The sequence below is a fragment of the Oncorhynchus mykiss genome, chromosome 26 (assembly GCF_013265735.2).
Source record: "Oncorhynchus mykiss isolate Arlee chromosome 26, USDA_OmykA_1.1, whole genome shotgun sequence".
NCBI classification, from domain to species: Eukaryota; Metazoa; Chordata; class Actinopteri; order Salmoniformes; family Salmonidae; genus Oncorhynchus; species Oncorhynchus mykiss.
This window is the reverse complement of record NC_048590.1, coordinates 29,748,131-29,774,376: the sequence shown is the minus strand read 5'-3', so window position 1 is coordinate 29,774,376 and position 26,246 is coordinate 29,748,131. Positions and strand designations below refer to the sequence as shown.

Genomic DNA, 26,246 nt, shown 5'->3' with positions numbered 1-26,246 from the left:
TATGTTTTTTTACAGGACTCAAAAAATAAACACTTTTCCCTAGTCTTTAATTATAATGAACTGTGGAGAGCCTGATTACTTAATAATATGGTGATAAACACAACTATCAATCAAACCGCCTGACAGCCCTTAGAATTCAGGAGAGACTGTCCAAAATAAAAGCTGCCGACTCTCTCATTGTGGCAGAGTGTGTGTGTGTGTGTGTGTGTGTGTGTGTGTGTGTGTGTGTGTGTGTGTGTGTGTGTGTGTGAGGTGGAGACACTGGTCAGTGATGATGTTCTCCTCTCCAATATAAGGATGAAAGAAAGTAACGGAGGATGAATTGTCAGCTCGAAGCACATATTTATTTACAGAGTAAAACTAACAAGGGCACTTGCTCAAAAACAACAATTGTGCAATCACACAAGCCCACGGTGTCGAAGGCTACAGCGTGATGGTAGGCCAGGACATTGTATTTTAATCACAGGCGTTGGCCACAGTTCCATACTCATTCCAGTTTCAAGTTCAAGATAAAAAACAATGTATTTGGGAGTGCAGCGATTTCTCCTCTAAAGTGTATAATATAATCTGTATCTGGGAGAGTCAGAAATGTATTGCAATAAATTATTATATACACAGAAAAATCACATCATTTATGATTGTTGCATGAGACAGAGAAAGGAAATTACTTAATCTCTCCTAATTTCATTGGGCATAGCAAAAAACTGGAACGACTGCAACACAGTCAGCAGAAAATTATAACAAAAATAATACATGTTCGGACTATTAGCAACATATTACACAGTGATAGCAAAAACAAGCTGTACCTACATACTACAGTACACGGATCATTTCACTCAATGAGTGAATCAGACTATGAATCAGACTTCAATTACAGAATTACACTATTAATCTCATACCTTATGTTTTCATACAGTGCGCTATATTGTAGACTTACTCCCTGTTTTGGCTGATCTGTAGCTAGTCTCCCTACAGTAGTGAATAGGTTAAATAAACCCAGTGTAACGGTACAAGAGGTCAGTCACAGTGAGATGAATCAGGGCTCTGCTCTAATACTGCTGCTATTCTCTCTCACTTTGACACTTTTAGAAGACCGTGCCTTATTTCCTTCCCTGCGTGACTCCAGGAGGTAAACACACTGCTAGAGTGACTCATTACAATTCCTCACGTCGATGACCTGATACAAACGCAGGCCGGGGTCAGGGGTCAACTAGGAGGATTATGAGACGTTACAAGGTACAGTATGTCTCTCCCCCCCACCCCCCCCAAGTTGTGTTCTGGGCCCTGACACCCTCTGTTCTCCGAGGAATTCATGGCTTCCTGTGGACAAACCTGCATGCCTGCCCACTCCAGCCTACAGAGAGATAGAGAGGAAAACAGAACATTAGAAAAAAAGACATTTGAGGTGATGGATCACCCTCTTCGCCAGGCCACTTCGGTGAAACAGACAGAATGCTGTCCTGATGAGCCCAGAGCCCCGGGGCCTGACGAGAGAGAGGGAGCAGCCGGAGGCGAGGTGGGGCGTCTCTGGGCTCGGGTTCGACGGTCTGCGTGGCGTAAATGAGCTTCATCCTGTTTCATGTAGTGGTGAATTGATTTACGAGTAGTGAAAAGCCTGTTTACCACCGCCTGCCAAGTTGCCTTTTCAGGCGATTGGCACTTTTGTAAAAAGGGATCTGGGAGAAAGGCCTGATCAGCACTTTGCCCTCTGCTAAGCCCAGTGTTAGAGGGAGAGGAGGTGGAGATAGTAGTGGAGGGGTCGTAGTGGTGGTGGTGGGGGGTGGGGGGGGGGCAACTTCCCTTCAAAGGCCCCTATCTGAAAAAGGGCCAAACACAATCTAGCATCAATCTCTGTGCTGTCACCCTGCACTCTGCTGCCTTTCCAGCACCATTGTTATAGAGCAGACCAACGGAAAGAGGCCGGGAGCAGGTGGAAATAAAAAGCCCTTTGACGACTGGAGGGGAAAGATTCCTCCTGAGATCCTCACGACATTTACACAAGCCCCAGGGAGCAGGGACTGGCTGTCCACGCCAGTCTGGATACACACACACCGATTCATAGGTCTGGACAAACACACACACTCTGACAGATATACTTGTACTGTCCAATTTCAGCCGCAAAACCTGTCTGCTTCACACTTTTCAACACCGTCTGGTCTACTGCTCTCAACCAAAGTATTCATCACTTACTGTTGCAGGGTGTTGCTTAGTATCACGTGTTACTAAGTAAAGTTATATTTCAGACCTTCAGTTAACTGGATATACTCAGAATCATTCTGACATGCCTGTGCTGTGCCAAAATATTTACCACGTTGTCTTTTCTGTGGTGAGAGGGAACAGTCTTTTATAATGTATGTAGGATACCCCACACTGCTGCACAGATTATTGCAGGTCTTTCAGTAGCAGTGGTCTAAGAACTCCCAGTCTTCCACGTGGTCTCAGTGACCTCTCTGGAGACCTTGACAGTATATACTGTTTATTCCTCACAGATACAGTGGAAGGCACTTTGTTGTGGGCAGAAATTAGAGACTGGGAAGTCCTCTTCATGAAAGTAGTGGTATAACACTCATCCAAACCGAGCTAGCCAGCCAGTCCAGACTGCATTACTTCACTCAGGGTAAATTAAAGATGTAAATTTTAGCAGAATGTGTCTCTCCCCCTGACTCCCCTTTTCTGACTCAAACATCCCAATGCATCCATCTCACCTCACCTCTCTGCCTTTCTTGCGTATCCACCTCTCTTCTGTTCCAGCTTCATCCTCCTCTCCCCTACCGCATCCCTCTTCTCCAATCGGGATCATGGGCTCAGGCCTGATGTGATCCCTGTCATATGATGCCAGTGAAGTGTGATGCTTCTCTGGGACCCCCCTCTGTTCAGGAAATGCTCTTGGCCTGTTTCCCACCCTAGCCTTCCGCTGTGTTACCATTCCAAAGCATTCCTAACTGATTCCGACCACTGCTGGGCCATGGGTTCCCACAGACAAGGAGGATCTGCTCCCCAACTCAAACAGTGGAGTGGAGGCAGGGGTATCATGTTGTGGGCTGCCAAGCCTGTTTATGGCAGGCAGAATAGCGAGGCCTAAGCTTCTCAATAGACAATTACCATCCCCACTTAGCCCACACCCCACAAACCACCTCCACATAGTTTCAATTTGTGGTTTGTATGTAGGTTGGTTCTGCTCTCAGGGCGGATTAAATATAGCCGGGGACCGTTTCAGAGGAAAACCGTAAGGGACTGACTTGGATTCGGAACTTGCATTGCAGAACGACGTCTCCCATTGTTGTGCACTGTTTGGGAATTCTTAATTGCTTTTTCCGAAGCGGCTCGACACAGGAAAATCCCCCTTCAGAATGGGAGAGAGAGAAATGGTGGTCTGTGAGTAAACACGCATATAAACACGCATCATATAAACCTGCTTACGCTCCAATCAAAGTCCCATCAGCAACTATCAAAGCCTCTGTAACTAACCTGTATCAGAGCTGGCTGTGGTCTGACTTCCCTCCCTCTCTCTGTTATGTCCTACTCTGACCGTTTCTTCTGATTGAGTTCTCCCTGTTGATATATTCCCTGGCATCTGAAACAAACTGCCCTGGACTGGCCCTGTGTTGTGTGTGAGGCTGAGGGAAGGAAGACACCGAAGGAGGTTGCACACACAGTGACATTACCCATTCACTCTCTGCCCTGTGTGGGGCAGGCTGGGAGGCCTCCAGTAGCAATATAGTATAGAGCAGAGTAGAAGCATGCAGTGTAGAACAGTGCAGGACTAAGCAGGGCGGTGGTGAGAGGGGAAAATGGTCATCTCATAGCGGTTTCTCTGGTATTCCGCTGGAGGAGAGATTACAGCCATACTCAATCTTTTCGATCCGTACCTCTCAATTATCATTAGCACTGTCTGACAGACGCAATCCCCCGGTGGAGGTCTGGTCGTCATAGGAACTGTTGCCATCACTGGAAAACCCTCTCTCTCTCATCCATCACAAAGGGCTGAAATGGGAAAAATAAGAGTTGTGTTGGTTATATGAGCAAACTTTCATTAAACTGTACATGATATAGATATGATAAGAAGCGGGGTTGTGAATTATTAAAAGAAACAATAACGTAAAAATAAAAAGGAACACCTGATCATTAAGTAGGTCTATTGAAATTCAAGCCATTTTTCAAATGTACTGAAATTCCATTTAATTTCAAGCTTTTATCAGGAGTTAGGTTGTATAATTTGCTTTCATTTAAATTAACTAGTATAGGATAAGGGACGCTTGATAAATCCCAGTGTTGTTTCATACAGTCAAACTGTTCTGTGGTTCATCAAAGACATTAAAGAAAGGTGTCTATTACATTAGCTTGAGGGCTATTGAGGATTATTATAATTTAGTTCAATGACTATGTGCTTTTAGACTGATTCAGAAGAGATGCAGCTCTGGTAGAAAACATGGTCATCAATAGGGGGTTATAGCTGAGAGGTAATCAGACATTAGGCAGCACTCTGGTTTGGTTCAGCGCTATTTAGCTCTAGGAATGGCACACTAAGTTAATAATAGTGTGCAGAAAATGATTGTCAGATGTCTCACTGTTAAACGATCTTGATTAAAGCATGCAGCTACTGTCCTGACTTGGCAATATTGTAAGGAAGACATAAGTAGAAAATAAACATTTGAAAAAATATGAAAAATGTTAAACATCAATAGGGACTATTGTACTTTAATTACTTGAGCGACTATATTCAGGTATAGTTTTTCTTGATTGAGAAACTGGAGATAAGCAAGAGTTGACAAAAGCACTTGAAAATAAGTGCAATAATATACAAAACCCTGCCACAATGAAAACAAAATCCACAAACACAAAAATGAAACATTTCTGGTGTTTTTCTTTTTGTTTATCATAATGAGCCTCAAAAAGTCTCAAATTAAAAAAGAATAAGGACTAAATTGTTGTTTTAGTGACCATCTTCTTCCTTATGATAAATACATATTTGTTGTTTGTCTTCTTTTGTCCTATAAACATGCTGTCAGTCTGTTGCTAACACGTCAATCGCAGATATTTGACATGTTGGAACATTTTCCTTCTCGCAATGACCACATTTGGACAGTTTTGAGTTTGTAAAACTTCTGGAACTGCCAACTCTTCAACACTCGCGTCCTTCAGTCATGTCAAATATTGTTGTGGTAGTGAAACCGAGCTTGTGTGATCACAAAATAAGCCAGAAGGAATTTTACATATGCCTTTATTCATATTTTTCTATCCCTGAAAGCCGTATTTCCCTCTGAAGATACGGTTGTCAAAAATGATTCAAAGTTCAGAGAACACGAGCACTATGTTACGAATAAAATACGCAGTTGTAGCCTACTGAGAGGAATAAGTGGAGCGGCTTTCGGATTGACAATACCCCAGGGACGGTTGGGTGAGGGTTGTTGTTTGGTTGGAGCGCCAAGCTTTCCTGGGAAGCTCGGTGTTCTGACACAGCACCATCGCTGCGCGCACAAAATGACTCATCACTGTATTTGAGGTTTGCGGGTTCCCTATATTTAAGGATAACAATACGGAGTCTATTGTAGTTTAACAAGCATAAAAAGGAAATAAATTGCCAGTTTCAAATTAACCATTTAACCATTCCATTAAATTATGGATATAAACAAACTGTGCGACTGAGTTCCATGGGCTATTTAGAGAACGCATTGGGTGGTATATATTCATGTAGCCTATTTTTTTAAATGTAAGAGTTCTTGTTTTGGTTTTGGTTTCTGTGTGATAATTAATCGAAATCCGTTTAATATTCTCTCTCATATTGATAATCATACGAATTGGCCTACCTAACACACTCACACAAAACATAGGTTATAAACAAATAAAGTTAACATGATTGCTATCATTGTCGTGCAGAACAAACAATGTTAACCAGCTATAAAAAGATTATTAACTTTTCATTATCATGCAGGTTAACCTGCAATGAATGGGAATTATTGTATGTTTGATAAGATGTAATGTGACCTTGCATATTTAATTATCGCATTAGAAATAGTTAGCTTTCTAAGAGACACTTCAGGTGAATGCAGTTGAAACTGCGAAATATACCATGATAAGGGAAATGTCAGCACTGAACAGCGCATGAGGGCGAATGAGTGTTCAAAACGAAATCCACAATCCAATGTTTCTCAATAAACAACAACAAATAATCATGCCTACAGAATATAAGGCCACAAATATTGAATGAATGTATTTTCCGTCTCTTGAATACTGCAGTTTCAATTACATTTTGACTTCTAAAACGGGTCACACATTCTCCATTTTACGGGTCTGATCATAAAAACGATCAGTTAATTAAAGGCCCATTATTCCAAGTTAATTATAATTCATGTCAGTAGCCTCAGTCAATGGTTCAAATAAAATTGACAAATAGAGATTTCATATAAATCTGTAAATGCAAGATTTTTCAATAGGAGAATTTGCCCACACACCGAACACACACAACGCAGTGCAACATGAGATTCCTGTTTTAGTTCGAGACATGAATGATCAATGGACATGTCACACGCTGTAGTAGGCCACCATGGAGAATCCTCGTCTTGGACTCTTTTTGCATGTGAAGCCTTCTAAACAAAGAGATGGAGAGCAAGGCGAGGTGATAGGAATATGACTGAAGTGTGTCAGACACGAGATGAATATGTGCCCAAGAGCGAAAATTGACCATTGAACTGAAAGGGTCTGTTGTGTGCCATGTGCTTATTGCCTCCCTAATTCGAATCAGAAAAAGTTACTGTTACTGAACCAGTAACAGCTTACTGTGGGATGCATTGCAAATAAAATAGGTCCTGCTCATAGGCTAAATGGCAAGCGTATCAGCAACGATATCTGAATACCTTTATCACCGACAACTTCACTAAGAAGATAATGCTATGGAATTAACAGAAAGTTGAAATGGCCTGAAACATCCCACCCTCCACACCACGTTAATTCAAAGTGGAATTGTTGGTAATTTATCGTTGAGATGTTGATCAATGAGATTTCAACCTTTATTCGCCACGTCAAAAAGACAGAAGTTGGTTGATTTCCCAATGTGTTATCACTATGCTTTAATCCATCTAAAAGCACAACCAAATGAATGAAAACAAAACAATGTATGATTTTTTAATTAGTTGTCATCTAAATGTCGAGAGTTTGGGGCTATAAGGTTATATGTTCAGTAATATGACACAAAGATAGATAATTGGCTTTAAAGTTCTGAAACCTCATTGGTTTGAATGGTGTCAGCAATTTTTTAAAAATCTAGTATTATTTTGAACTTAACAACATGAATTGGGGTATTTAGAGTACTATACATGTAGAGAACATTGAACAAGAACAAGGCTGTGACAATAATTACATTTAGACAAAAATGCAGATATAACCTCATCGTCCCAAGCTCTCCATGTGTTATCACTGCACTTTCAACCACTTAAAAGCACAACAGTTCAAATGGGAATACAATGTTGGCTTTTTTGTACTTATTAAACAACTGCTTCAATCATTATCAATGTGCTTCATCTAATAGCACAACCGAATGAGCTGGATTGTATTTGTATTACATCAAAAGTACATAGTGCAAGTGATCAATGCTGTTTCAGACAGATATTTATATTGTGAAGATCTCCACATAGCTGGGATCTTGAACATGCATGCTTTCTATGATTACATAATGAGACTTTTATAGTTACAGTAACCTCAAAATGTGGCCATGGCTGTATTACTAATTTTAAGGTTGAATAAAAACTGTTATATTAGTTTGTAAGATGGCCTCCATTTTAGGCTATTTACTATATTACACAAGTCATATTGAATTGTGTTAGGTTGGCAAGCAACCAAATATCAACATTTATAGGAGACTAATGCTGGGATAGTTTCAACTGAGACACTGGCTTAATCATATTCTTTCACTTTATTTTTGGTTTAGTTGCAGATGTGAATTCAACATATATTTGTTAACAAGTTAATATGCTATTTACTGTATTGTAAAAGTGATATTGAATTGTGTTTGGTTGTCAACACAACCAAATGTCAACATTTTAAGGATATGTATATTTTGTGCCACTGACTTAGTCTGACTAATTCCAGTTTGTCTACAAATGAATAATTATATGTTGGATTCATGACTCCCTCTCTACCAAAAATGTAAGTTAAAGAATAGGACTAAATCAAATCAAACTTTAAATGCACATTAATTAAAACAGTTTGATTTAGTCCTATTCTTTAACTTAGTTTTTTGGTTGAAATGGAGAAGTGAATCCAACATATTCATTATTAACTTCAAGATTAAATTTGATATCAACCAAAGCTTGAAATCCTAGGCCTATTTATTGTCTATTTTTAGTTTAACCCTGTGTTGAATTGAAACAGTAGCTGTTGATGACTCACAAATGCTATATAGGCCTAGACAGTCTCATTGATGATGTATGACTTATAGAGTATGGTTACATTTAATGTGCTCTAATTACCCTTCAGAATGACTTCCATAGCAACAGTTTATATATTTAGTTAATATATATCTCAATAGTCATTATCACTATAGCACATTGGTAGTAGTCAGTGGAAAATATCAAAGCTAAGCTGGGCTTGGTTAAAACACTGGATGGGAGATCTAATAGATAGCTGTAGACAGATCAACTCTCCTGTAGGAGGTGCTGCTCTAATAGATAGCTGTAGACAGATCATCTCTCCTGTAGGAGGTGCTGCTCTAATAGATAGCTGTAGACAGATCATCTCTCCTGTAGGAGGTGCTGCTCTAATAGATAGCTGTAGACAGATCATCTCTCCTGTAGGAGGTGCTGCTCTAATAGATAGCTGTAGACAGATCATATCTCCTGTAGGAGGTGCTGCTCTAATAGATAGCTGTAGACAGATCAACTCTCCTGTAGGAGGTGCTGCTCTAATAGATAGCTGTAGACAGATCAACTCTCCTGTAGGAGGTGCTGCTCTAATAGATAGCTGTAGACAGATCAACTCTCCTGTAGGAGGTGCTGCTCTAATAGATAGCTGTAGACAGATCAACTCTCCTGTAGGAGGTGCTGCTCTAATAGATAGATGTAGACAGATCAACTCTCCTGTAGGAGGTGCTGCTCTAATAGATAGCTGTAGACAGATCAACTCTCCTGTAGGAGGTGCTGCTCTAATAGATAGCTGTAGACAGATCAACTCTCCTGTAGGAGGTGCTGCTCTAATAGATAGCTGTAGACAGATCAACTCTCCTGTAGGAGGTGCTGCTCTAATAGATAGCTGTAGACAGATCAACTCTCCTGTAGGAGGTGCTGCTCTAATAGATAGCTGTAGACAGATCAACTCTCCTGTAGGAGGTGCTGCTCTAATAGATAGATGTAGACAGATCAACTCTCCTGTAGGAGGTGCTGCTCTAATAGATAGCTGTAGACAGATCAACTCTCCTGTAGGAGGTGCTGCTCTAATAGATAGCTGTAGACAGATCAACTCTCCTGTAGGAGGTGCTGCTCTAATAGATAGCTGTAGACAGATCATCTCTCCTGTAGGAGGTGCTGCTCTAATAGATAGTTGTAGACAGATCAACTCTCTTGTATGAGGTGCTGCTCTAATAGATAGTTGTAGACAGATAATCTCTCCTGTAGGAGGTGCTGCTCTAATAGATAGCTGTAGACAGATCATCTCTCCTGTAGGAGGTGCTGCTCTATAAATCGCTGTAGACAGATCAACTCTCCTGTAGGAGGTGCTGCTCAGCCTATTGTTTGTTTTTTCTGATAGTGGATATAATGGTGAAGATTTGATGTTATTTAAAAAAGGTACAAATTCAACATATTTTATAGAAGGTTTGTCTATGTTGAAAATTGGTTACCATGATGACAATTATGGTACCCCCTGTATATAGCCTCCTCATTGTTATGATAGTGTTACTTTTGAATCTTTTTTACTTTAGTTTATTTGGTGAATATTTGTTTAACTTCTTGAACTGCACTGTTGGTTAATTAAGGGCTTGTAAGTAAGCATTTCAAGGTAAGGTCTACCCTTCTTGTATTCGGTGCATGTGACATACAGTTGATTTAAATTGTGTGGTTAAAATTTCACTCTCAAATCAACTGTTAATGTTCATGACTTTTTGCAAATCCAACGTATTTTCCAGGTAGATTCAACGTCACAATATGTTGACAAATGACTTTGAAACAAAGTTGACTCAACCAGTTTGTGCCCAGTGGGATATGGTGAATTCGTTTTCTTCATGATAGATGTGTGCGCGTCCTGTTGTAGCCTATATACTGGACTATATTTGACTGGAACGAATTGCAAAAATCGCTGAAGTTGGAGACTTTCATCTCCCTCACCAACTTCAAACATCTGCTATCTGAGCAGCTAACCGATCGCTGCAGCTGTACATAGTCTATCGGTAAATAGCCCACCCATTTTTACCTACCTCATCCCAATACTGTTTTTATTTATTTACTTTTCTGCTCTTTTGCACACCAATATCTCTACCTGTACATGACCATCTGATCATTTATCACTCCAGTGTTAATCTGCAAAATTGTAATTATTCGCCTACCTCATGCCTTTTGCACACAATGTATATAGACTCCCCTTTTTTCTACTGTGTTATTGACTTGTTTATTATTTACTCCATGTGTAACTCTGTGTTGTCTGTTCACACTGCTATGCTTTATCTTGGCCAGGTCGCAGTTGCAAATGAGAACTTGTTCTCAACTAGCCTACCTGGTTAAATAAAGGTGAAATAAAAAAATACAAAAATAAAAATACCGTGGGTAGTGTCCTCGGTATCGTGGGACACTGGAGTTACAGCGCCAAAAGGACTCCCCTCTCCCTCGCCTTCACTCACACCCGCGCGCGCCTTGGAGGTCCAGCAGCGAGATCTTGCCAAGTAAATTAAAAAGTCGTAGAACGCGATTCTATAGTGCTGTTGATTGCATGAAAGGGTGGGGCCCCTCAACTATACCGTTCAGATCAATGTAGAGGCCCAATGAGCGCAATCAGCGGTCTGCTAGCAATCCAGTCCTTTCTCATTCACATAAACACCACTTGAACAAAAATATACACGGCCACCTACCGCGCCAGAGAAAGTGATGAGGGGGGTGCACACACCTCGACATTATACTGTTTTCAATTAAAACGACAACGCTAGATGGCCTAAGCGACGCATGAGAGAGATATCTAGTTTCAGACCATTGGAAATGGAAATCTGCAGTAATGTATATACTGATGATGCATTGTTCCGAAAATAGCCAAGAGTGTAAAAGGGAATCAACATTGTTTGTGTTATTGGGACAATGACAGGTGAAATGTCCCCCAAAATTGCTTAAAATTCAACTTTACATTCATGTGTATATTTTATATTGTGTATTGTCCATTAAAGTAGAACAGAATATTACTGAAATGACAAATTGTTGTTGATATTACAACGATTTTCTTAAATTTGGCTAGTCATAAAACAAAGGGGGAAAAAAACAAATGAGCATACCTTTGCTGATTTCGCTGTTGGATTTCAAATGGTACATTAACAAACAGGCTAGACATGTGGGCACGGAAAGTGTGAATGAGTATTTTCATTGTAATGTATCAAGATATCTGCAATCGTTCTTAAAAAACGAAATACTCATAGGCCTTGGCCAAATGATGCATTGTATAATGATTGTTCCCAACACATGCCTATTAAAACAAAGACAACATGTTTAATTGTTGAACTGTTTTCCATACAGTGCATTACAGCAACATAATGTGCATGTTACATGTACCCTCCACGTATCCTACTGGAATTGTGCACGGGATGCTCCATTATGTGCATCTTTTGTCAAAATCTTGTCATAGAGAGGACTTTGTTACCATGTTTCCCTTGAACTACTTCTTAAGAAATATATCAAATGTAAAAATAGGACAAAAGTATATATACCCATAGGCCTACATATTTGGACAATATGGATAGCCAGGTTTAAAACATGTATTTGCCTTGGCATTCTCACACGACGCCCTGAGTTGCATAACACGCACAATATGTGTTTTATTATAAATATTATAAATATGTGTATTATTTCATGTAAGATATAATATGTTGGTTTCAGGATTTCAGAAAACACATTTTACCAAACTATTCTTTCCGTTGTTGTTCAAATTTTAGATACTGTATTCATTTTATTTAATTTACTCAGAACTATTTTGAGAATGATATATCTACATTTAGCAGCACCTTCAGAAAGTATTCACACCTTCCCTTGTTCCACAGTTTGTTGTGTTACAGTCTGAATTTAAATACTAATTAAAATCTTTTGTCACACACACACACACACACACACACACACACACACACACACACACACAACATCAAAGTGGAATTATGTTTTGGAAGTTTTTGGAAATTAACTAAACATGAAAAGCTGAATTGTCTTGAGTCAATAAGTATTCAACCCCTTTGTTTTGGCAAGCCTAAATAAGTTCATCAGAAAAAATGTGCTTAATTAGTTGCATGGACTCTGTGTGCAATAATAGTGTGTAACAAGATTTTGACTACCTCATCGCTGCACCCCACAGATAGAATTATCTATAAGGTCCCTCAGTCAAGCAGTGAATTCCAAACACAGATTCAACTATAAAGACCAGGGAGGTTTTCCAATGACTTACAAAGAAGGGCACCTTCTGGTATATGGGTAAAAAACATGGTGAAGTTAATAATTACACGTTGGATGGTGTATTAATACACCCAGTCACTACAAACACACAGGTGTCCTTCCTAACTCAGTTGCCGGAGAGGAAGGAAACCGCTCAGGGATTTTACCATGAGGCCAATGGTGACTTTAAAACAGTTATATAGTTTTATGGCTCTGACAGGAGAAAACTGAGGATGGATCAACAACATTGTAGTTATTTCACAATACCAACCTAAATTACAGAGTGAAAAGAAGGAAGCCAGTACAGAATAAAAATATTCCAAAAGATGCACCCTATTTGCCACAAGGCACTAAACTAATACTGCAAAAAATGTGGCTAAGCAATTCAACTTTATGTCCGGAATACAGTGCTATGTTTAGGGAAAATCTAATACAACACTGAGTACCACTCTCCATATTTGCAAGCATAGTGGTGGCAGGATCATGTTATGGGTATGGTTGTCATCATTAAGGGACTGGGCAGTTTTTCAGGATAACAAAAAACAGAATGGAGCTAAGCATTGGACAATAACCTAAAACACAAATCTACACTGGAGTTGCTTACCAAGACAGTGAATGTTCCTGAGTGGCAGTCTTGATATAGGGTTTTTCTTTATTTTGACTATTTTCTACATTGTTGAATAACAGTAAAACTTTAGACACACCTACTCATTCAAGGGGTTTTCTTTATTTGTACTATATTTCTACATTGTAGAATAATGGTGAAGACATCAAAACTATGAAATAACACATACGGAATCATGTAGTAACAAATAGATTGAAATAGAGACTCTTCAAAGTAGCCACCCTTTGCCTTGATGACAGCTTTGCACACACTTGGCATTCTCAGGTAGTCACCTTGAATGCATTTCAATTAACAGGTGTGCCTTGTTAAAAGTTAATTTGTGGAATGTTGTTCCTTCTTAATGCGTTTGAGCCAATCAATCAGTTGTGTTGTGACAAGGTAGGGATGGTATACAGAAGATAGCCCTATTTGGTAAAAGACCAAGTCCATATTATGGCAAGAACAGCTCAAATAAGTAAAGAGAAATTACACACCATCATTACTTTAAGACATGAAGGGCAGTCAATACGGAACATTACAAGTGCAGACGCAAAAACCATCAAGCGCTATGATGAAACTGGCTCTCACGAGGACCGCCACAGGAATGGAAGAGGATACATTAATTAGAGTTAACAGCACCTCAGATTGCAGCCCAAATAAATTATTCACAGAGTTCAAGTAACAGACACATCTCAACATCAACTGTTCAGAGGAGACTGCGTGAATCAGGCCTTCATGGTTGAATTGCTGCAAGGAAACAACTACTAAAGGAGAGTGATGGAGTGCTGCATCAGATGACCTGGTCTCCAATCACCTGACCTCAACCCAATTGAGATGGTTTGGGATGAGTTGGACCGCAGGGTGAAGGAAAAGCAGCCAAAAAGTGCTCAGCTTATGTGGGAACTCCTTCAAGACTGTTGAAAAAGCATTCCAGGTAAAGCTGTTTGAGAGAATGCCAAGAGTGTGCAAAGCTGTCAAGGCAAAAAGGGTGGCTACTTTGAAGAATCTAAAATATATTTGGATTTGTTTAACACTTATTGGGTTATTACATGATTCCATATGTATTATTTCAGAGTTTTGATGTCTTCACTATTACTCTACAATGTAGAAAATAGTTTTTTTTAAAACAGAAAAAAACTTGAATGAGTAGGTGTGTCCAAAACTGACTGGTACTATATAACTATATATTTTATACAAATGGTATAATTTTTCTTCCACTTTGACAGAGTATTGTGTGTAGATTGTTTACAAAAAAATTAAAATTACATCAATTTTAATCTAACTTTGTAAAAACAAAATGTGGAAAAAGTCAAGGGGTGGGAATACTTTCTGAAGGCACTGTAATTACATTTGCATAGTACTAGCATTATGGGCTTTACATTAGGTTATTCTGTGTGATCACGTTGATTAATTGAACAAGATGCAAGAGCCCATAGCCCAGAAATGGGTCAAGTAAGTGAAAGAACAGAATTGCAAAGTGTATTTGATATTCTGCAGTAAATCATTGAATAATATTTAGGCATGGCACAACTATACACAATTTTTTTAAGCATTATCCTATATTTAGCATCAAAATAAATGCATCTCTTGACTTTTAGAAAATGCTTTACTAAGTAAACAAAGCATAATTCCAAATCAAGGTTCTCTTCTAAAATCCTGAGGCGTGCAAAGAAGCGACTTCAAGTGCATCCAGGCCCAATGAACTAGCGGCTCTAAGGTGCAGTTATACATTTGATCGATCAATCCGTCACAAAGCTCTCCAAACAACTCTGCTGCAGCCTTTTGGTGACCCTCTCCGTCTCCACTCCAACACTGAAGCGGGTAACACACTGATTTCTCAGTGTCGAGACCGTCATTTCAGTTTCTAAACAAACTCAGGACTAATTTTGTTTATCAATTATATATTCCCAAATGGCCTATAAGACTAATTACAACAGTAGTTTGTTAAATGTCCAGTAGCCTTCACATTTTTTTTTTTTAAATGGTCCCTTGATCAAAAACATTTAATTTATGTTCTGGAGGCTCGTTTTTCCATCACCAAGTTTTCTGAATGGTAATGGCAGCTGCAAAAAAAATACAAATAAAGATTAAATAAATAATCTTTATATCTAACAAAATATTGTTATCAGATTTGGCATTCAATGGTTGTGGTGGGTAAAACAGTATGTGACATGCTGAGGTTTCTCTCTTACAGCATTGTCGAGGAATCACCTCACAGTCATATTAACTAAAGAAAGTAGCAGTTCTAATGTATAATTGGGTGAGTCTTGGACAAACTATTATACTTTATATCATATAGCCTAAGGCTAATTCAAGGTTTAGGCTGAATTAAAATCTCCCTACCAGTGAATGCAAGATAAATAAGACACAGAGTGTATCACTGTACAGTGCACAGCTTCAGCAGTATGCCTATCACCGTTGATTGAAATGTCCAGGCACAGAGTGTTGTAGTTGTACAACAAAAGTTGCTAAAAATAAAGGCCATGTGTTTAAAATGTGTGTTTGGATAGCTGCATGCTTATAAGACGGGGATCTTGGGATGGTATATCCTCGTCTTCGCTGAGATCTGTTGCAAAAGGGATATCTAATGTTTATAATCCATATTCATGGTCATTTCAACATACAGACAAAAATTCAATCCCACCCTCAATAATATAATGCATCATTACATCCATGTAAAAGAAAACAGAAAATAGGCCTTTGGGTCAAATTTCGTCGATTGGATAACAATAAGACCATTTGGAGAGGCTTTCTGTTGAGACACGCATACATGCTGGGCTGGCCGAATGATGTGGAATTCCTCCACCTAAGTGGTCGAACATTCCTGAGGATGCAACGCTGTCAAATATTTCATTCGAGGACGTCATGGAAAAAGTACATGAAATAAACTAGGAGGGGCAAGTGGGAAGTGGTGACCTCGGATTGCCGTAAAATGACGACAAACACAATCCTGCAACAGTGACATTACCAGAGTAAATCTATACCATTAGAGTTCACCCTTTCCTCAATATGTCCATGTAACATTTAGGCTGCCTAACATGGGTAAGGCGGTAAAGCATGTTAACTAAGAAACATATATTCCATAGAAGATAAATATGGCCAAAGGGACTTCAGCCAATGTTAGTTATGCAATGTACTATGGAAATAAATCAATAGAATTTAGAGGACACCATAACTCGTTTAAAACCACAGTAACAATCATTTGACTGACGGAAAATCGTCTATAATATCAACTGAGAGTCCAGAGGGACCCTTAATAATTATGCGTAGCTGTCAACAGCTTTTTGCGGAGGGGTTTAACAACGCGCCACTCATCGGCGCGTCCCCCTTCAAAGATCAATGGAGCAACTCGCGTCCCACTAGTTTGGGTAAACATTTAGGGATCGATTAGCCGTGGACATTAGTTTTTCAAAGTGTATGTCAAAGACGAGTGGCGGGGTTAAAGTGTGTGAGAGGGCTATTCGGCGTGGGGACGGGCACGACGTGTTGAAACAAGGCGTGATTCTCGGAATGAAGTCATCAACGGTAATTAAATGCAGGGGGAAAGAGAGAATGCAAGCTCGCCTGCCCCCTCTCTCTGCGCGCTGGGTGGTCCGCTCCCCTGATAAATGCGTGGGCCTCATTCCAAGCGAGCGCCCTGTGTAGGGACCGGTTAAAACAATACTACTACCTATATACATTTCTTTACTTAGGTTTCAAACTCAGCCGCAACAGCAAATCCCACCATTCTACCTCTCGCATGGCCCGTGTAGTTGACAACGGAGATTTGTATATTTTCTTATTTGCTTTACCCTTTGGCAAAAACGTCACAAAGGAGCCAAGCCAACAACGGCATTTACGGGTTTTTGTTGGAACACAGGCTGTCCTTCAAATACATGTAGGCCTGTACAGCTTCAGAACATCATCTTACGGTTTAATAAATAAATCATGTCATTTTCATGTGGCCTTAGTTTTCGAAGTTTGATCAAATTAGTAGGCCTAAATAACCTACAATATCCTCCTGTAGACGCATATTTGTAGGACCACTACATTTATTTGTAGAATATAATTCAAAAGACTTTTACTTTTATGACCCCCAAAATGTATTATAACATTTTGTATTTACAATTTGCCAAAGTATCTGTGACTGATTTGCGTTATTGCATATCCAATATGTGCATTAATTACAAGATTGTAAAAGTATATAATAAAATTGTCTAACAACCCGGCAAACCAAAACAGCAGAACCACCGCGAGCCATCCCGGAGAGTAAACCCACGTACCAGGAGCGCCTGAGTGAGGGTTGAGGGGCTGAGAGCTTGTGCGCTCTCCGGGGAACAATGAACAGTCTGCTGTCAACAGATTTAGTCTATGGACCGGCGGCTCTCCACTACACACATACATATATCCTAGCGGTTCAAGGCTTAAATTAATAACCAGAAACTGGTTACATTTAGAATGGTGGATGAGGTACAATGAAGCGCTTGAAGACCTAGTGTAAAAAGTGCTGCTCAAAAACAATACATTTTCTGAATGTGCTTATTTTCTTATTCTAATTTTCCAAACGATAAGCCTGAAAATGATGAGCCTGAAAATGATGAGCCTAAGACAGGTCTTAGTTAATAAGGAATGCCCTTCGAACTTTTCAAAAAGGAAAATAAAGTAGACCTATGTGCTACATCGCTTAACTTTGTAACTCAGATGATATTTGTTACTATTTTTCTATGACACTATAGTCTGCCCACCACATTACAATCAATTTATATTTTATCTTTATTTAAATAGGCAAGTCAGTTAAGAAAAAAATCGTATTTTCAATGACGGCCTAGGAACAGTGGGTTAACTGCCTTGTTCAGGGGCAGAATGACAGATTTTTACATTGTCAGCTCGGGGATTCGATCTTGCATCCTTTCAACAAGTCCAAAGCTCTAACCACTAGGCTACCTGTCGAAATGACTAATGAGACCATCATATGGCGTCCTATCTAATTCGCACTTCTAACTGCACAACAGGTCTAGTAAATCTCGATTGGAACTAAATTGAGAAGGCCCGCAGCCATATCGCTGTCTTGTTTTAACTGACAAAAGTTTAAAGTGACTTACCTTGACTCGAGCACCATTCTGAGGAGAGTGTTTGGTGGGCGTCGATCTAAAGTCCTCAGCCGAGTTTCAGTGCTCAATGTTCGGCTGGGCTCAGAGCTCTTTCCCTCAGTTCTCCTGTGTGAACATAATAATTATACATGATTGAAATCTCTTTCTGCATTTACGTTGAAAAGTCCTATCCATACACAAGGAGCTGTCTAAAACGGACATAATGCATCAGATTGAGTATGAGCTGATCTAGCGGGGCTTTTTGCTTGATTTTTTATTTAAAGAAGGCCAGGGAAAATGTTTACATTTTGCTGTATAAACATCCTGCCCATGTTCCTGTCTATCTTTTAAAGAAATCAGCTGCGTGGTCTTGGAATAGGGGCATTTTCTTTCAAATAAGCGTATTTTAAGCAACATTTTAAACATACTTCACACTTTAATAAGTCAAAGTCAGTGAAATGTGCTATGGTGAGGTTGACCTGCTGTATCTGACAAGTGGAAAACCAGTTTTATATATCACGGTGGTTGTGCATACAAGCTTAGTAAAAACATACATTTTCAAAAACATTGTTTAAGTAATATTGTCGTTGCGGAAATAAAGACTATTCAACTTTGCAAAGTTCTAGCATAGGTTGTAGGCTGTTGTATTAGGCTACCATTTACATTCTGAAAGATGTTCTAGTAGGCTATGTCCTATATTTGAAAATAATTCCTGTTTCACGCCATGCAATTAAAAAATGATAATTTTCTGTTGAATAAAATGTAATTCTGAGTGTTAAGAAAGATCCACTTCACTGATTCTGAGTTGGGGAAAAAAACTGCTCCCATACAAACTAAAGCCAGGCAGATGTGTGTGAGTGGGAGGGGACTGGGCGGGCCCGGTGCGCCAATGACGTCCTGATGGTCAAGAGCTCGAGCTAGCAAGGCGCTGATGGCAACGGATAAGTAAAAGGCGAGCTCCTCCGGACTCACCGACAGAAGTTGAAGTAGCTCCCGTTTCTCCCCCATTTCAATTTGGACACTCGCTACGGGTTTCAGGGTTCACATTGGCTAAGGAATTTAGGCACCAAAAGGAAGAGCGCAATAACGCACGGTTTACAGAAATTCAGCTTTGCATTTGACCGTGCGTAGTTCAACAGCATTGAGATTATTGGTAACCATCTTAAACTTTTCTTTGATTATTTATACGAAGTTTCTAGTACTACTTCAAAACGAGGACGTGAATATTTTTGTCAAACATTTGTCATTGCGCTGATAGTCTAACTAATGACGGCAGAGGTCCAGCAGCCACCAGCGCAGACTCCTGCCCAGAGCAGCCCGATGTCTTCCCCGGAGAAGCCCCACGGACAGACCACTGTGATGGAGACCGCCTCCTCCACCACCAAAACCAAAAAGACCAACGCGGGGATCCGCCGTCCGGAGAAACCCCCATACTCTTACATTGCGCTGATAGTCATGGCTATCCAGAGCTCTCCCACCAAACGCCTGACGCTCAGTGAAATTTACCAGTTCCTCCAGAGCCGCTTCCCATTTTTTAGAGGCTCTTACCAAGGATGGAAGAATTCCGTGCGTCACAACTTGTCCCTGAATGAGTGCTTCATAAAGCTGCCCAAGGGGCTCGGACGGCCCGGGAAGGGCCACTACTGGACTATCGACCCAGCCAGTGAGTTCATGTTCGAGGAGGGATCCTTCCGCAGGAGGCCGCGGGGCTTCAGGCGTAAATGCCAGGCGTTGAAGCCCATGTACAGCATGATGAACGGCCTGGGATTCAACCACCTCCCCGAGTCCTATAACTTCCAGGGGAGCGGCGGGGGCCTGTCCTGTCCGCCCAACGGCTTGTCTCTGGACAGCGGGATTGGGATGATGAATGGACACTTGGCAGGCAACATGGAGGGGATGGGTCTGGCCGGGCACTCCATGTCCCACTTGTCGGCCAACAATGGACATTCCTACATGGGGAGCTGCACAGGATCCACGGGGGGCGAGTACCCCCACCACGACAATTCAGGCTCGCCCCTCCTCACCAGCGGGGGAGTGATGGAGCCGCATCCCGTCTACTCAAGCTCGGCCTGGGCTCAAGCGCCTTCATCCTCTCTGAATAACGGAGGTTCTTACATCAAGCAGCAGCCACTGTCTCCCTGCAACCCCGGGGCGAACCCGCTGCAGCCCAGTTTACCCACGCACTCTCTAGACCAGTATAATCTTCATCAGAACGGACACAGTAACACGGATCTGCAAGGTAAACTAACATCGCCAAATGATTACGCATGCCTTTTACAGTCAGTCATACCCAATAGCCTAAAATGTGTGCGAAATAAACACTAAGCCTAGGCTATAGCCCACTAATTGCTTTGAACCAAATCCAAAACTTCTAAAGTAAATTATAAACGAGGTGAAGAAAAATGAAAATATATAGGCATATAGAGAGAGCATTGTTTCACAGAAAGCAGATACAAATTTAACGAAGATTACATTACTGATATTGGCCAGCTACATGCAAAGGTCTTTAGGCAGCCGTCACCTACTGCAATCAGTTCAGTAGGCAAAGATAGGGACTGGGCATGCTCAGTGCATTTGCTTTTACATAGGCCAAAAACAACTCCAATATGCCACAGTTTTTGGCGGACAATATTGGTAGAAATAATGGTTGTCTTGGAAATAAGGAAATGGACGCAAGAAACCATCGTCGAATTATCTAGCAAGGAGGTTAAGTAATTCAGTTTCCTGTCCTCATTTAACTGGCCAAGGAGTGGGACAACAGCGGGTTTAACCCTAACTCTGTTTTCCTATATAAATTCCTGGAGGTGGTTTAAGGAAGCACGCGGACGGCAAGTCTTCTGGGACAATTGTTGGTGCCAATCTAGAGACAAAAACAACAAGCGCGAGCCGGAGTCAGCCAACTCAAGCCCTCGAGGCACCCGGTCCTCCGGGATTTGCGTGCGAGCAGGCCACTGCCAATTAGAACTATCCCACCCTCGAGATCTCCAGACGGTTCTCTGCCTCAACAGTTCCCTACGACAGCTCCAATCAGAGGGGTAGACAGACCGGGGTTTTCCCAAATTAAATGAAAGATTATCTACCCAAATTACAATTAATTGTTCTTGAAAAGGCAATTTAGGAAGAATTGATCCTATTTAACAATTTTCTGAAAAGATTTCGGCAATACTAGTCCTACTTCAATCGACTTTTATATCATAGTATAATTTTACAATATAGGCTAAATAATGCAATGCACAATATTACAATTCACCCTATAAATAACAAATTAGTCCAACATCAAAAAGCTCAGCAGTCACTTTTGAATTTTTTTTTATTTTTTACATTTTCTTTCTACAGATAAAGGTAAATGTGTATGATGATGGATAATTTAGGGCTATATGCAATCACCCAGTGGCAATACTAGTTTCTTAATTTTCCTTGTACCCACAAATATGTATTTCTAACTAATTTGCTACCACCTTTTCTTTATTCAAAAGGCACTCGCATATCTGAGCAATCATTTTTTGCAGGTGCATGGTAACAGTTGGACAAGATGAGGGGAAAAGGACACCGCACACTGCTCTTGATAGTATCACTGATCTTTAATAAGCTTATGTATCATCCTCACGGTCTTCTTCAGAGCTTTTGAGTTAAAAAATAAATAAAAATAGCACCCTTATGTAGACCTAGCCCCACCCACATCCGTTCCACGCATCGAAAGGGGTTGGAGGCGAAGGAAAAACAAACAAGTGCTCCCAAATATAACAATGTGAATTTCATAAATATTCGAATCACGTGTGTAAATAAGACGTATTTAAAACATTTAAAACCACAATGACATAGACCTATCGAGCAAGTTTTCATAAATCATTGGGTACCTGTGAGGCCGAGACTTAAGCTTATTAAAGATCAGTGATACTATCGAGAGCAGTGTGTGGTGTCCTTTTCCCCTCATCTACCACCTTTTCTTTAAAATGCTGGCCTATATCCTTCTCGACTTGTGGTTCTTACTAGCCCATTCAAAAAGACAACCATATTGTGTTTGCCAATTGACAGCAACAAATTCATATTGGGTTGACATGCTATATGGCATAATGCGAATTAAAATATGATTTACTCTTGTATCTGTATTCTTAGGTATTCCACGGTACCATTCCCAGTCTCCCAGTATGTGTGACCGGAAGGAGTTCGTCTTCTCCTTCAACGCGATGACGTCCTCAACGATGCATTCGCCCAGCAGCAGTTCCTACTATCACCACCAACAGGTTGCCTACCAGGACATCAAGCCCTGCGTCATGTGACAGCCCTTACAGTGAATAACGGACATCACTGACTTGAGCCACTAAAGCCAAAGCGGCTGCAGGGCTGAGACGAGGGAGCAACCCAACCCTTGGAGGTAGGAGAGAAGGCAGGCCCTGGAGCGCGCTGTAAGAGAAGCAACAGTAACGCCAGAGAACCCATAAACGAAACAACTTTTCACACAAAAAAAAGGATTTGGTACAGAGACATAAATACTGCAAATACAGATTGTTAAACTTCAGTGTTTCTCTCTCAGAAACCAAAAATGGAGTGGAAATATCACAGAATAGCCTTGTGGTGTAGGCCTAAGCTGTGGGCTATCTTCAAGAAATGTCTGTGTGCCACAAGAGGTAAAGCAGAGACCGGTCGACACTCACCTTATGCATCTCAACCCCAGCTGCCGCTTGGTACTATAACTCTGCGGGCGGATGACTACCACTTGAGAATATTTTACAATGTACAATAATGTGTATTATTTTTGTTATGCATTCAAAAGATATACTGCGGGGACAATTTCATTGCTCATTTATCCGGGTTAGGCTACTCGGCTCTATCGAAATGATAGTTGGATTTTTATTTGATTTTCTGAGAAGTTTAAACTAAGCTATAGGCTACACAATGCATTAACATTTTTAAATCAACAACAACACGAACTGAATTAAGGAAGGATGAAGGCACTTTTTTTTAAATAGCAAAGGGCAACTTCTTATTTATTCTGTGCATATTTTTAATTGTACACTTATAGCCACAATGTTGAAGTATGCTTTATTGGCAATATTTGCCATGACGCGTTCTTATTTGTTCTAAAAACGGAAATTGAAGATATAGATGTAAGCACTGTTAGTTACATGTCTATTTAGGTGTATATATCCGTGTAGCCACCCGTTATTTTTCAGCACTGTATAAATTGTAAATGATGTTATGCTGAGTGTTGGCATACTCGAGTGTCTTTAGATTAGTCTGTATATTACTACACACGATCTGTATACAATTAAACGTATTGGCATGCAGTTTAACTGGCTGAAACACCTATACAATTATTTCTGTTTCCATTATTTTGACACTTCTCGAATGTTCTTTTTTCCCCCTGAGTTAATCATTTTTTTTTAAAGGGAAAATTACACATGCAGATACAGTTCCGTCTATTCCACTGTGTGGTGCAACAGGAAGGCCTTGAAATATTTTTGGCGATGTTCTATTTTAGTTGTCTTCAAATTCAAAAACTATTCGTAACTATTCATAAGTCCTTAATTCATTTAATCAACCAAGTATTTTAATGTGAAAATAGGCCACATATTTAGGAATTGATTCAGGTTTAGACAAGAATAGGCCTATAGGTGAACACAATTCATTAGTATAGGCTACATCCATTAGCTATTTTCTTTAACATGGGCGTCCTTAGGCTAACACCACAATAGCCTATGGTTGGATATACAATAAGACATATCTGTTGGATGTCGAAAACTCCTGTCCAATGTATAACTGTGTAATCGGAGTGTATGTTGTAATTAACCCTTAACTAATCAAAGCCAGCAGTTACGGGGGATGGCGAATTCGCCTCGGATTCGGTTTCAAAGAGGGAGGAAAACGCGTGCCCACCGCCGAGAAACATTTATCCTTCTCTTATAAAGGCACAACGGGCTCACAGACTGCCTTTTCTCAAATACAGCATTCTGGATGTGAGGTTGTTTTTACTGGAATATATATAGGCTGTAGCAAGTATAGCCATTGCTAAATAACATTTAAACGGGAGTTTATTATTTTGTGTGGGTTATGTATTGTTTTCAACTTTAAGATTATGGGCTTATTCTCACTGATAAAACATTACATTATCTGGTTTGTTTGTTGCTGTAGATGCTTATATGCCTTTCCTACTTAGCGCTACATTGCATGACATCTGCCCCCCCCCCCCCCCCCCCCCAAAAAAAAAAATACATAGCAAATCACACACGGATTAAATCAGTATAAAGACATTAAAATAATATAGGCCTAAGCATTTCTCGTGCATTATAACACCGTGGTTTTATTTCCATTATATGAATCTAAAGGCTAGACTGCAGAAGACATTTACAATCTGAAATGCCATTTTCACATGATGCAATCTTTACATTTGTTACTTTGGAATTGTCATATTGGACAGAATGCAGACTTGTTTCAGCACCGAATCCCACTTGAAATCTGTAGCTTCAATTTGACTTAATTCCCAAATAACTTCCTTAATTACTAAGTGTCCCAAGCTATAAAGAGCACTTCAACACTCTACTAGAACGAGTTAAGTAAAACAATCAAATGAAACCATACAACAAATGTTGCATTCACTATCAAAACGTTGTGACTATAATATTGAAATACCTCCTGTTCAAATGTACTGTTTAAACCATTAGTATAAGAACATATTTAGGCCTACTCATTCTAGAAGTAGCCCTATTATATCAGTGTCTGAAAAAATGCTTAAAATTGCAAAGGAACAAATTAAATGACACACATTATATTCTGCATTTCAATAGTCACTTCAACTTGATGTTAGTGTTCCTACTTTAATTAAAGTAACCACTTTAGCTGCACTATAACGTTTTTACCTACAAGGATAAATACAGTAATAACAAAACTTAATTGTTTTGGAAGTTAAGTATTGTTATAATAGCTTATTCTCAGTGACATTCTCACATTGGGCCCCATGCCTTGCTGTGTATATGTTGGCGTTTCTGTGTGTGACTATGTATGTATGGAGCTGTGTTATCTCACAAGGTGGTGACCACTCTCTGAACTCCAGTGAAATTCCCTTGTATGAGCAGAGCACACAGGGGCAGCAGGCCCAGTCGCTCCACACTGCAGCGGAGGGACCACACATTAGCATGCTGATGACGTGAGCCGGGGCGCAGCACCTCTACACGGCTGAGATTCCTGCTGGGGCTCCACAGCTGTTCCCCGGCCTGGGCTGGATGACAGCTCCATAAAAAGCCTGCCTGCCTAGGTTCTGGTCTGGAGAGGCAGACATGCTATGTGCTTGTCCCTCAGCCTGTCTAAACTACTCTGAACTGTAGGACACCTCTTTGGCCAAGCCGAGCACTAGCACAGCAGCTATAAGTCACTGTTAGGCCAACCAGATGCACACAGGTTGTCACAGGGTTAGGGCACTGCAGGTAGCTGCAGATAGAACCTCAAGCGTTGGCCAAAGTAGGTTCAAATAAGCCATCAGACATATCATGCCAGCCATAATGTTTACCTGCTGGTTAGACAACATATCACTTCCAGAGGTACTGTGTCTTTAACAATAGATAGCTCAGAGGTTAGCACATCCAGTATACTACAGCTAGTCCTCTTAACTCCCACATACCACCCTCAGACTAATTGGACTTGTCAGGCCATCTGATAGGCTATACCATGTGTTATGCCATTAGCGAGAGGAGCGCTGGAAAACAGCCCAATACTGCCAAAAGACAAACAAGGTCCCATGAGAGGATAGGACACTTGATGAAGGGTTAACACACCAGCTCACCATTCATCTTGCTATACTATTTCCCTCATCTGTTTTAGCTTTAGGTTCATATTTTCCTCAGATTGTTCGTCAGTAGGATAACTTACAATAGGAACACACAGTACTGACAGACTAGCGGTGTGTACACAGGTCATCATTTGACAGTCATAGGTTGATTAGTCCTGGGTTTTGAGTTATAAAGAAGACAAAAATGG

General features: G+C 40.3%; 1 protein-coding gene and 1 long non-coding RNA gene across 5 annotated transcripts; one reads left to right on the top strand and one right to left on the bottom strand.

Annotated features, from left to right (window-relative positions):
- Positions 1-325: 325 nt before the first annotated feature.
- On the bottom strand, positions 326-19,121 carry LOC110506607. 4 transcript variants are annotated; one of them, XR_005039651.1, is made up of 3 exons: positions 18,288-19,121; positions 2,711-3,984; positions 326-1,354 (listed from the first exon to the last, which is right to left on the bottom strand). It is a non-coding gene; the product is annotated as an uncharacterized LOC110506607 (long non-coding RNA). The 4 variants fall into 4 exon arrangements; XR_005039653.1 differs by having other exon boundaries at positions 3,240-3,984; XR_002471006.2 differs by having other exon boundaries at positions 3,870-3,984.
- A 144-nt stretch (positions 19,122-19,265) lies between these two features.
- On the top strand, positions 19,266-23,567 carry LOC100135834 (FoxF1). Its single transcript, NM_001124227.1, is given in 10 exon segments — positions 19,266-20,147; positions 20,149-20,158; positions 20,160-20,185; positions 20,187-20,198; positions 20,200-20,212; positions 20,214-20,218; positions 20,220-20,260; positions 20,262-20,271; positions 20,274-20,514; positions 22,392-23,567. Coding segments are annotated over 10 exon segments (1,128 nt in total). The 5' UTR covers positions 19,266-19,541; the 3' UTR covers positions 22,556-23,567.
- The last annotated feature ends 2,679 nt before the right edge of the window (positions 23,568-26,246 follow it).